Here is a 13,047-nt window from a genome sequence, read left to right on the forward strand (position 1 = left end):
TATAAACTGAAGGCTTTTTCTACCCTTTTTTCTAATTAAGTATAGTTATTCTCATAATTAACATAATTACTCCTAATTAATAATTAACTCTAATTAATTAATTCTAACTCTTCTTCTTTATCCATTCTTCAATTATCCACCGCCACCGCCACACCCACAGCCAGCAACGACAACTATCAACCGCCTACAACCATCAACCATCTTCGCCAACCTACCATTTCCGGCCACCCAACCGCTGCCGACCGACCTAGACCCAGTTGGTTTGTTCTTCATCGTGCTCTGATTTGTTTGAAGAATAGATCCGGTAGGATCTGATCTTTATCGATTCCAGCAGTGGGGTTGCCGAGTTTTTTTTAGTTGTTAGATTTTTTTTCTTCCGGTATGGGTTTTCAGTAGATTAATGTGTTAGGGTTTAAACTTTAAATGATATAAAGTAGTTAAAATCAAAAATGGTTTTTAAACTTTTGAAATTATAAAAAATACATTTTAAAAATATATAATTAAATGTCAGTTTTGTCAATGAAATAAACATTAAGAACTATTTTAAATTTGTAACCATCTAAAACCGGAAAGTGTTTATTTTCGGGGGTGAAAGTGGAGAATAGGGTATTTAATCCATTTTTGTCAAATTCTGCGATGATTTGATCCTCTTTTACAAAATTTGGATTTATTTGATACTTCGCGTTAAAGTTCGGAGAGTTTTTATCCTTTATTCAATTTTCTTTTGTACTGATTAGTTAAAAAAATAGATTGAATTCTCTTGCCCCACAAAACAGTCCCATCAACAGCAAAGCATGATGTACAAATCCAAATGGCATATTCACTCTCCCTATATTTTAATCCAAAATTGGCATAATCAAACAGCTATTAACTTACCTAATTATTTGTTTTGAATGCCTTAAAAACAAAGGAGAAGATAAGATAAATTATAAATCCATGTAATAATTTATAGTTTTATACTACCAAGATAGGAGAAACACCCACCCTAAGTAGCACGGAAACGGAAACGGGAAACGGATACGACATGAAACGGACACGGGGAAACGGCAGTTTTAAAAAATAGAGGACACGAAACGTGGGGGAAACGTGTAAATATTAAAAATATAGGGATATATTTATAATTATTAATATTATATATATAAAAAAATATTAATATACAAAATAATTTATATGAAAAATTCATATAAAAAAAAGCTTATGAAGTTTCATATAAATTAAATTATTAATATTCATCACTTCCCAAAAGAAAATAAATCAAATATAAGCCCTAGTTATACATATAAAATAGAGAAAATGTCATGGAATCCCTCAAAAATTGAAAAGTTTATGTTAGTGACCCATGATTTCATTTTTTGCAAAAATCTCTCAAATTTTAAAAAAGCTTTCCATGCCTACCTTTTTATAATTACTCTTCCTATTTTATCCCTATAGTGTATTTTACCTATTGTGTTTTTGTTACACTCAATAATTTCCCCATTTTTTATAAATCAAACCATTGGTCGGAATATTATTGACCGGACCATTTCCGGTCAACGGGAGTCACGGCCGGTCAACGGAAGTCAACGGCCGGTCAACGGAAGTCAACGGCCGGTCAACGGAGGTCAATGCCGGTCAACGGCCGGTTGACATCAGGTCGGACCATTGCTGGTCGGACCAACAATGGTTTGTGGTCTAACCATTTTTAATGGTTGAACCAATGTTGGTTAGATAATTAAAAATTAAATAAAACACCATTTTGTGGATAAGGGGATTTGAACCCTTGCCCTCTTGAATGAAAGACTTTGTGCTTTGCCATCAAGATAAGACCTTATTGTTGTCAATGTTTGCTCTATATGATATATATATAACTGATTATAAATTTAAATTAATTTATTAAAATGAAATTAGTTCTACAATACAAATTAAATAAAATATAAATATCTAATTAAATTAAATTTACTATAAATATAATATTAAATTAGTCTAATTTAATTTATTTATTAAAAAATTACATAATAAAAAAATAAAAATATTTATATTTCACTTTTTATTCATACATGAGTAAAACTAGTAAGATTTTTCACTTGTTAAAATTGAAAAATATATTTTGTTTATTAAAATTAATAAATATGGTGGTTCGGTGGTCGGACCGAAGTGGTCATGGTCGGATACGTGGTAGTGGTACCCGTCGTGGTGTGCGTAAACTCAATATCAACTCAATGTCAACTTCATTATTTATACTACTAAAAATAATTTATGAAATGAGATAAATTAATAGTAATTTGAATTAAACTATCTAAGGTTTTATTAAAATGAACAAAAAGTAAATTTAAAATAAGTGAACTGAATATCAACTCAATATCAACTTAATGTGAACTCAATATAAACTTAATTTGAACTCAATATAAATTTAATGTCAACTTAATATCAGCGCAATGTAAATTTAACATTAACTTAACGTCGACTCAATGTCAACGCAATGTAAACCTAATGTCATCTCAATGTAAACCTAATGTCAACTCAATGTAAACCTAATGTCAACTCAATATAAACCTAATGTCAACTCCATATAAACCTAATGTCAATTCAATGTAAAATTAATATCAATATGAAGTAATTTTTTAGTAAATTGTTTTAATTTTAAAATGTAAACTAATATTAACTCAATGTAAACTTAATAAATCAATGTTGACTGAATGTGAACCTAATGTCTACTCAATGTCAACTCAATGTAAACTTGATATAAACTACGTGTCAATTCAAAGTAATTTTTTTAGTAAAATATTATAATTTTAAAAATTAACTTAATATCAACTGAAGGTCGACTCAATGTCTACTTAATGACGACTCAATGTAAACCTAACGTCAATTCAATATAATCCTAATGTCAATTCAATATAATTATAATATCAACTTAATGCAAACTTAATAACTCAACGTTGAATCAATGTCAACTCAATGTGAACCTAATGTTAACTCAATGTCAACTCAATGTGAACCTAATGTTCACTCAATGTCAACTCAATATAAACTTAATAACTCAATGTTGAATCAATGTCAACTCAATGTGAACCTAATGTTCACTAAATGTCAACTCAATGTAAACCCAATGTTCACTCAATGTCAACTCAATGTAAATTTGATATAAACTACATGTCAATCCAAAGTAATTTTTTTTAGTAAAATATTATATTTTTAAAAATTAACTTAATATCAACTGAAGATCGACTCAATGTCTACTTAATGACGACTCAATATAATCCTAATGTCAACTCAATATAATTATAATATTAACTCAATGTAAACCTATTGTCAATTTGAAGTAATCTTTTAGAAAATTATTTTAATTTTGAAATGTAAATTAATATCAACTCAATATAAACTTAGTAACTCAACGCTGACTCAATGTCAACCTAATGTAAACTCAATGTCAACTCATTGTAAATTACATGTCAATGTAAGATAAATTTTTAATAAATTATTATAATTTTAAAAATTAACTTAATATCAACTCAATTAACTTATATAATCTATTTTGAGTTTTTGTCGAGTTGATATTAAATTAATTGTGTTTGTAATACATTAATATATAAAATCTATTTAACTTAGTTTACTTTAAGTTAATATTTAATTCACACTACTATTAATTTAATTAGAGTAAATTTAATTTAAATTTTGACAAGAGTAATACTTTATTAGTGTTTTGTAATATATATCATTTATAATCAACCATTTTAGTAGGTTATATTTAGTTTATATGCTTTTTTATACATTATTAAAGAGTACATGTATTAATATTAAAGAGTAAATAAAGACAACAAGCATGTCTTGCCTTGGTGGTTAGGCACATGGACAAAGAGTGAGAGGTCATGGGTTCGAATCCCACTAAGAGCAAAATTATATTTTATTAATTCTTTTAAAATCTCACCACTACAGTTGACCGCCGCTGACCGGGAGTTGACCGCCGCTGACCGGGCGTTGACCGCCGCTGACCGCCATTGACCGGGCGTTGACCTCTGTTGACCGGTCGGTCGGGCCGGAATTTGACCGGTTGTCGGTTGTGGTTGGTTGGTTGGTCTAACCAAACCCATATTTGCCACGTGTCAACATTTTATTGACTAAAATATAGACCAATGAGATGTTGCCAAATAGTAAGGACAATATTGTCTTTTTTTTTAATTTTTGGTTATGAGGGATTCTTGAAAACTTTTTTTTTTTTTGGGAGATTTTTGCCAAAATCAAAATGGTAAGGGAAAAGTGAAAAACTATAGCACTTTTGAGGGATTTGTGTAAAAAACCCTATAAAATAGTAAGTTTGTTAAAATTAATAGCCCAAGCCCATAGTCCTCAAAACCTAATTAATTAGTAATTACAATCAACCAAATAACGCAGCATCACAAATTTGGCCATCATCACCAAATTCTTTTTTCTTCTTGAACTCTCTATTACTAAAATTGCAGAACACATTTTGAAATTAAAATTCATCAACAAATACAAACTTTTTCCAATCTTTTTATTGGCTGAAATCGGATCCAAAATGAAATTTATATAATTGAAATCAAAAACTTTCCTTCAAGCCGAACTCAGATGATCGGTGCGGCGGCAGCCATTTTCAGATGAGCAGAGAAAGATTCAATCAGAAGTAATCGATAAGAAGAAAATATGGGTTTCTGAAACATAAGGGTGATTTGAATAATATTTTTTTTATTTGCAGATGAGCCCGAAACGTTTTGGAGGAGTTTCCTAACGTTCCCGTTTCGGAAACGTTAGGAAACGCGGAAACGTTGGGACTTCAACGTTTCCGTGCTTCCTAGCCTAATAGAAAAAGAAAGGGATCTCTCATTGTTTATTGACCTAAAGTATTTTATTTACCAATTCTTACTCAACTACTACATACCATAAGTAATCAAGTGAACACCACAAACAAAAGTCACCTCATCTAATCTCTTTTGGGATGTCATCTTCATCAACAATTTTCCACTAATTTACGACCATTATTATAGGGTGAGCAAACACTTAATTCTGTTAAGAATGGCTAATAATCACCCATGGCCCCTGAACTTTAGGACTATGGGCACAAAACTCCCTAATGTTTAAAAACGGACACTAAACCGCCTGATATTTGTGGCAGCGCTCACAAAACCCCCTAAGCCCCAAATATGACCAAAATACCCCTGGCGCCGTTTTTTTCAGTCAACTGTCATTCTTAAAAAAAACTGACAGTGCCACGTCATCTGTCACGTTACCAAAATACCTTGAAATTTTCAAACACCCAAAATACACCTAATTTAATTTTTTTTAAAAAAAACAAACTAACCCAATTTTATCCTACCATTCGATTAACCCAACAAAAAAATAACCACCACCACACCCAACCGCCGCCACAACCCCACCACCGCCGAAATTTTTTTCGGTCATCTTCTTCGAATTGAAGATGATCGGAAATTTTCCAATCATCATGTTATGCCTGAGAAGACGACCCAGCTGGGTCGTCTTCTCAGGCGGGAGGACGACCCAGCTGGGTCGTCTTCCTCGGGTGAGGAAGACGACCCAGCTGGGTCGTCTCCTGTTCTTCGAAGAACATAATTTTTGTTTTCGAAGAGGATGACTGGAGACGGAGACGGCGGCGGCGGCGGCGAGTGTTTGGGTTGTTGGTGGATGGGTTGGCCGAATAGTTTAGGTTAGATTGAGTTGGGTTGGATTGAGCTGGGTTGGATTGAGTTGGTTGGATTGAGTTGGGGTATTTTGGGTTTTTTTATTTTTTTTATTTTTTGATGACGTGTCAGATGATGAGGCGCCGTCAGATTTTTTTTTTTTTAAGAATGTCAGTTGACCAGAAAAGACGGCACCAGGGGTATTTTTGTCCTCAGGGGGTTTTGTGAGCGCCAACACAAATATCAGGGGATTTAGCGCCCGTTTTTAAACATCAGGGGGTTTTGTGCACTTAGCCCTAAAAGTCAGGGGCCATGAGTGATTATTAGCCGTTAAAAATCCAACGATTTAACTCAAATCGAATCGTATTATCTTTTTAATTAAACTAGTCGGATTTATAATTTTAAATGAAATAAATTTAACTAAATTAACAAAACCGAGCATACTGGATTTTTTGGTTAAATTGTTAACTGGATGAAATATATAAAAAAAGAAAATATTTGGCTGATCAAAGTTTTAATATTAAACTGTAATCAAACTTAAAATTTTTATTAACTAAACTAATCAAATAAATTAAAAAGGAAAAAAAATGACCGAAATAGAATTGTTAATTTGATTTATGATAGTTATAAATTTGTAATTTGTAATATATTTCACCCGTCACATATTGATAAACTATTTAGAATAAGAATAAATATATGAAATTTTAGTCTATTTAAACAAAATGCATTAATTTATATAATATAATTATACTTGCATTTACGTAACATAATAGTAACTTTTTATTTTTAGTATCTTTTGTATTTTCTAAATACATTTCATTATAATTGATGAAGTTATATGTGATAATTAATTATTTAATTAATAGATAACTGTCTATAATTTAAAAAAATTGAAAATATTGTCAACCAATCTAAAATGAAATAAAGTACTTGTGGATAAGACTGCTTCGTAGAACACCATGTTTTTCCATACAAAACATGTATAGTGCTCATTAATCATTATGATTTGTGGCATGGAAGTATTAAGGAGAAAAACTTGTACAAGAATATATAACAAAGGCCAATAAAATCTTGGTTTGTACTTTCCCTCCATTTAAGACTAATAATCTAAAAAAAAACCTTCACCTTCTCTTTTTTTGTTTGCACTCTCACATTATAAAATTGTCAATTTTATCCAAACTCACATCTTTCGTTTTCAATTTCACCCTCAAACATCAAAATTCACATCTTTTTATTTCAATTGCACCCTCAAATATCAAATTGATCTCTTTTTCAACACTTCATATTTTAATAAATATTCTAAATAGTTCCCAATGTTATAATTAAAAAAAACTCATCTTCCTTAAAATTTCAAAAAAAACCATCATATTTTTTGATAAAAAAATAAATTTAATTGATATTTAACTCAAAATTTTATATTTGTCCCGAAAAAAATCAATTTCAAAATTTTAAATTTACAATTAATATTTGTTAACTAATCCTGATTATATGTATATATAAACTTTTTGATGAATGTATAGATATATAATGAATTAAAGATTCTATTAAAAATTCTTCGGCGGTGACCGAAATGTCAAAGTCCGTCTGAAAAGATGAACCCATTTAGGTTCGTCTTCTCAGACGAACCTGGAGACGAACCCCATCTGGTTTCGTCCTCAAATGAAGGTTCGTCCTCAGATCTCTCATCTGAGGACGAACCCATATGGGGTTTGTCCTCAATTCGTTTGAAAAGACGAACCCAAGGACAAACCCCATTTGGGTTCGTCCTCAGAAGAACAGTTCTCAGTTCGTCTGAAAAGACGAACCCGAAGATGACGAATCCACTGACGAACCTAGAAGATTCGTCCTCAAATCTGGTTCGTCTGAGGACAAACCCATATGGGATTCGTCCTCAGACGATCTCGGACACTGCGACCACTACCGAAGTGGTGGGAGAGGAAGGCAGCCGGAGCGGAGGCAGTGGATTTCGGGGGTTTGGATTATTTATTTTTTTAGTAAAATTTAAAATCATTTATAATTACAATTAATTAAAAAATATTATATATATATATATATATATTCCATTTTGGAATTAATTTTGTGGAGTCAAGAGGGCAAGGTCGAATAAAGGCGGATGTAAATTTTTATATCATAATTTTATTTGTATTAAATAATTTTTTTATTAAGTTTTAATTTTTGGGGGGAAGAAAAGTTTTTTGTTTTAAATATAATATTAAGTGTTATTTAGAATTTGTGTTAAAATATAAGGTATTAATTTAAAAAAAAGTTCATGTGAAAAGAGGTCAATTTGATGATTAAAGGTGAAATTGAAAACGAAAGGTGCGGATTTGGATAAAATTGGCGATTTTACAATGTGAAGGTGCAAACGAAAAAGGGCTAAAAGTAGAGATTTTCCCAGGCCATATTATCCTCTATTTCAAAAAAAAAAAACAAATTCAGACAAAAGCTACTTTTTTTTTCTTTTTTAAAATTTTCATTCGTTTTTAATAAACCTATAGTCCTACCCTAATGATTTGAAACTCAAAAGCATTTGAAATTTTTCTTTAATAAAAAGAAGAATTACAAGAATAAAGTAAAATTGTTTTACTAATTTTATTTTTTAAAAGTCCACCTAATTTTGTGATTTGCTTTGCTATGTCTAACTATTTTATATCAAATGCCTACATCTTTTCTTTCTTAATAATTGAGATAACATGGAATATTAGTATATACTAATATAATTTTTAGAGAATTCTTTTTCCACATTATAACTATTCAAAGCATGCATGTAAGGGACATTGCTACTTACTAGAGTTTCTTTAACATCTTGCTTCTTAGTTCTTATAAGCTATTATGATCAACTTGAGTCAACTTTAGTAGGAGGTAGAGAGTGGTTCATCATTAATATCTTGAAACTTTTTTTTAACTTAGCTTAACTTTAATCCACATTTTTAGTGGGTATATCTTAAATTGCAAGTAAATAAAACTATAATGATGAAACATAAAAAAGATAAATTTAATACCCTAAAAAAATAATTTAAAAATAAAGAAGATAAGGCATTATAAGATAAGGATGAAAGGATAGACATAAAAGTGACACAAACTTAAAATACAACTCATAAATAACAAAAGCAACAAAGGGATACAGAAAATGTTTTATTATATACAATTCAATGGGCCATTCTCCAAATTTCTCCATTAATGCCATTGATAGATTAGATAGGGCAAAAAAGAGAAATTTTGAACAAATGAAACCCTCTAAAAAAAGACCAACTTGCATTCAAATTCCATTGTTATTCTTCATGATCATCACCACCTCCTCAAAGAGAAATAATAAAAAGCTTAAGCATTGCTCCTGAATGAACCTAGGGCTTTAATTGCTGCTGCTCTAAGAATGAATTGGTGGTAGAATGCAGCAATGGCAGCTCCAATAAATGGTCCAACCCAGAAAATCCACTGTACAATACAATCAACACAACAATATAAATCAATCAATTTAATCATGATCTAAAATCAATCACCAGCAAAGTCAGAGTCTGAAACTTTCAGGTCGAATTATAATGTATCTACCACTAAAATGGTACGAAAACACAAATGTTAAACTGCGAAATAATATTATGTATTCCCGAAAGCATTTTAGGAATAAAATGAAACGTCGAAATGTAGGAATCGACAAATTTTCGTGCATATACAGCGTGTATAGGGACATGGATGTAATTTATTTTGTAAAAAAATATAGGTTAATTGTGTACCTGGTCATCCCAAGCCTTCTCTTCGTTGTAAATAACAGCAGCTCCAAAACTCCTAGCAGGGTTAATACCAGTGCCAGTGATTGGAATTGTAGCAAGGTGAACCATGAACACAGCAAATCCAATAGGAAGAGGAGCCAATACCTTAATTGGGAATTTACAAAATTAGTAACTTACATAATTAACTTAATATGAAACCATAATTAATCAAACATATATAGTTATAACATATTTGTCTTATTACAGTACAAAAACTAGGATTAAAAAAGTCAAATTTATTTTGTTTTATGCAAATTATCTTCTTATAGAGATTGATAATTAAAGTATTAAACTATTAAAAGGCATCAATTATTTTATAATTGTGTAGTAGTTATCTTCTGCTTGGTGTCAAAATCAAGAACCTAACAAATTTAATAGAAATTGTAGTGAGAAGTAAGTAAAATCCCCGCAAATCAAGATTTTGAGATAATAATATTATCACCCAACAAAGTCAGCAAGGACAATAATTCATGTAGCAACAGAAAAAAATGATTAATTGAATTTTAAAATCTTAACACTATAGTGAAAATAAATAATTAATTGAAAGATAAAATAGTACTCCGACCAATTCAACCGATTCGATCATGAATCAACAATCAGCGTAGGTTGGATTATTTTTAGAATTAAATTATCATCAGTTCGACATTTTTGAACCAAAAAGATGGTAAAATCCAAAATTACCGAACCGATTAAATCGTAAAAATTGGTTAATTCTTGAAAATGAAGTACTTACAGGAACATGAGAGTCTCTTGCATTTCTCTTAGGATCAGTAGCAGAGAAGACAGTGTAAACCAGAACAAAGGTACCAATAATTTCAGCACCCAATCCAGTTCCTGTACTGTATCCATCAGCTAGCTCATTGGCTCCACCTCCATACCTAGAGTAATAAGCTTTTTGGAAACCCTTCACCAATCCACAGCCACAGATTGCACCCAAACACTGTGCTATCATGTATCCAAGGGCTCTGATTAGTGATACCTTGCGTCCTAAGAATAGCCCGAAGGTCACTGCCGGGTTGATGTGTCCTCCTGTTTTAGGGTACACAAATAAATTTTATTAATAATCAAGCCACAAACTCAGCTAATTTAGAGTAATTATCTTCCTATACTAGATTAATGTACAACCCCATATTTTTCTTTTATTTATTTAAAAGACCAATAAATAATTAAATATCAAGACGAACTTTAAAATTTGACAATATGAATTACCAATTTTCATTTTTTGTAGATCAGACAACCGAGCTAAAACAACACTAACATGGACATAATAATTAATATACAATCACATGTTGTTGCATGATTGGTTGGTGTCTAATTTGCCAAAATAAAAATTGGTCATTGTCATTATCAAGTTTTAAAAAATTTGTCGTAATTGTAAATCAAGCTAAAATTTGTGATTTAATTTACAAATAATCCTTTAAAATTTTATGCTAGTTGCAAAATATTTGTGTTTAACATATTTTCCTCTTTTATACTACATTTTAAACACTAAAATCAGAAAATCTTAAAAGCAGATTTCAAATTTTAACAATTAAAAAAACTAAAATCACTTGTTCACTTTATTGATAATTTTTTTGGAAAAAATATATTTAATTAATCAAGAAAATTAAAGTTCATACAAGAACTAAGCTAATTAGCTAAACTTAAATAAATTATAAAAAGGCACAAAATAAAATCATTTTGTAGCATAAAAACTTTCTCCAGAACCAAACAAAAACTACAAATTAGTGAAAAGAAAAAGAAACATACCAGAAATACCAGCAGTGCAGTAAACAAGAATAAAGATCATGCCACCAAAAGCCCAAGCAATTCCAAGAATACCAACTCCGCCGCAAGCAGCGTCGGCATTTTTAGCAGGATCACTCTGACTCTTGTAACCAATCACAGTCAACACTGTGATATACAGGAACAGAAGTGTAGCTATGAACTCTGCAATTAGAGCTCTGTAAAATGACCATTGACCCAGCTCCTTAGCGTCAAACAAGGGAGCCGGTGGAGGGTCATGATAGTCTTTTGCTGAGAATTCTCCGGCCGCCGGCTCTACAACCTCAACATCTTTGGCCATTGTTGAATTTGTTTTAGTTAGTGAAGAGTGAAGATAGATAGAGAGAGAGAGGAGAAGTGGAAAATTTGTGGTGGGAGAGTGAGTATGGAAAGGGGTATTTATTATGGTAGAGATATATGATGACCAATTATTAAGCCTCTTAATTTAATTTTTTGGTTAAATAATTAACTTAATTTTTAGCCGACCAAATTACCCTTTTTCATTTTTGTTGCTTTCTTTGACCCCACCATTATCTTGGAACGGCTCTTACATTAAACTTTGTTTTTCATGTTTTTTTAATTACTACTCCCTGTCATAAAAATAAAGTAAATAAATTTGTATAATACTCTCTGTTTTATAATATTTGTTATTTATTTTATGTAACAAAAAAAATTAATCGAATTGTCTATTACTACTATTTTATGTTGAATATTCTTTTAAATCTTATTAAATTATTTATTGATAGGGGTTAAACATAAAAAATAACAGTAAATACATATTTGATATTTTAAAGCGACATGTAGTATAAATTAAAAAAAATTAATTTTTATTGCATAACAGTATTAAATGTTTTTATATTTTTTAAAAAATTGTTTATCTTTTGATTTTAAAATATTAAACTTATTAGTTTGTGGATAAAATGATTATTAATTTTGATTGGAAAAAATATATCATCTGAGCCATTTTGTTGGAGGAATTCTGTTTTCAAATCGTCTCATTCTAATGACCAGTTTTGATTTATATTATACTTTAGATTAAATTTTCTTATTTTATCTTTTATTATTACTTTTGAGATTAATATTTCAATGGAATGTGAAGCGTGATATATAGATAAAAAATAAAAATATACTCAATATAATAATTTTTCTTAAAGAATTATTGACAATTAGAACAACTCAAAGAAAACACTATAAATAGCTAAAAATAATAAATAATAAATAATAAAATTGATATTTTGATTAATTATTTAAATTGGACGTTCAAACTAACAAATTTTTCTATCTTGTTGAAAAAAGTAATATTTTATTTTGTATTTTTTACTATCTCATTTTAAAAATCTTATATTTTATTTTAAAATGTTCGGTTTTAAAAGTTCCATTCTGTTTGAACTTCTATTTTTATTTTCTTTAAACCACCTTGTAAGAAATTGTATCTACTATCATCAATAAGGATAAAACCAAAAAAAAACATTTAAAAAATTTAAAAGATAAAATTATATAAAATAAATAATTTAAAAATTAAAATACTCTAATTTTACTTTTAATTGATCTAAAAATAGAGAGTTTTGTCCTTAATTAACTAAAAACGTATTTTCAAGTGACCTTAAAAAAAGAGTATTGTCTTTAATCAATTAAAATAATTAAGTGTGAATTAATTGATCCAAATGCATAAGTTTAGGACCGTAATTTAAAAATAATCTTAAAAATTAAAATATTACATTTATAATCGCCTTAAAATCGGTTGGAGCGACTTTTAAATCTTTTAAAGAGATTTTTGTTGTCTTAAGGAGTCCTCTGACTCGCTTCAAATTAATCGAAATAATAACTTCAGGCATTAGATAGTACTTATACCAAAAAGAAAATACATTTAAGGCCAATGTCTT

General features: G+C 29.7%; 1 protein-coding gene across 1 annotated transcript; it reads right to left on the reverse strand.

Moving 5' to 3' along the window:
- Window positions 1–8,706: 8,706 nt before the first annotated feature.
- LOC126664656 (aquaporin PIP2-4) lies at window positions 8,707–11,543 on the reverse strand. The gene is made up of 4 exons (XM_050357163.2): window positions 11,150–11,543; window positions 10,134–10,429; window positions 9,365–9,505; window positions 8,707–9,068 (listed from the first exon to the last, which is right to left on the reverse strand). The coding sequence occupies exons 1-4, from the start codon at window positions 11,463–11,465 to the stop codon at window positions 8,955–8,957; spliced, it is 867 nt and encodes a 288-aa protein (XP_050213120.1). The 5' UTR covers window positions 11,466–11,543; the 3' UTR covers window positions 8,707–8,954.
- Window positions 11,544–13,047: the final 1,504 nt, after the last annotated feature.

The sequence above is a fragment of the Mercurialis annua genome, linkage group LG1-X (assembly GCF_937616625.2).
Source record: "Mercurialis annua linkage group LG1-X, ddMerAnnu1.2, whole genome shotgun sequence".
NCBI lineage: Eukaryota > Viridiplantae > Streptophyta > Magnoliopsida > Malpighiales > Euphorbiaceae > Mercurialis > Mercurialis annua.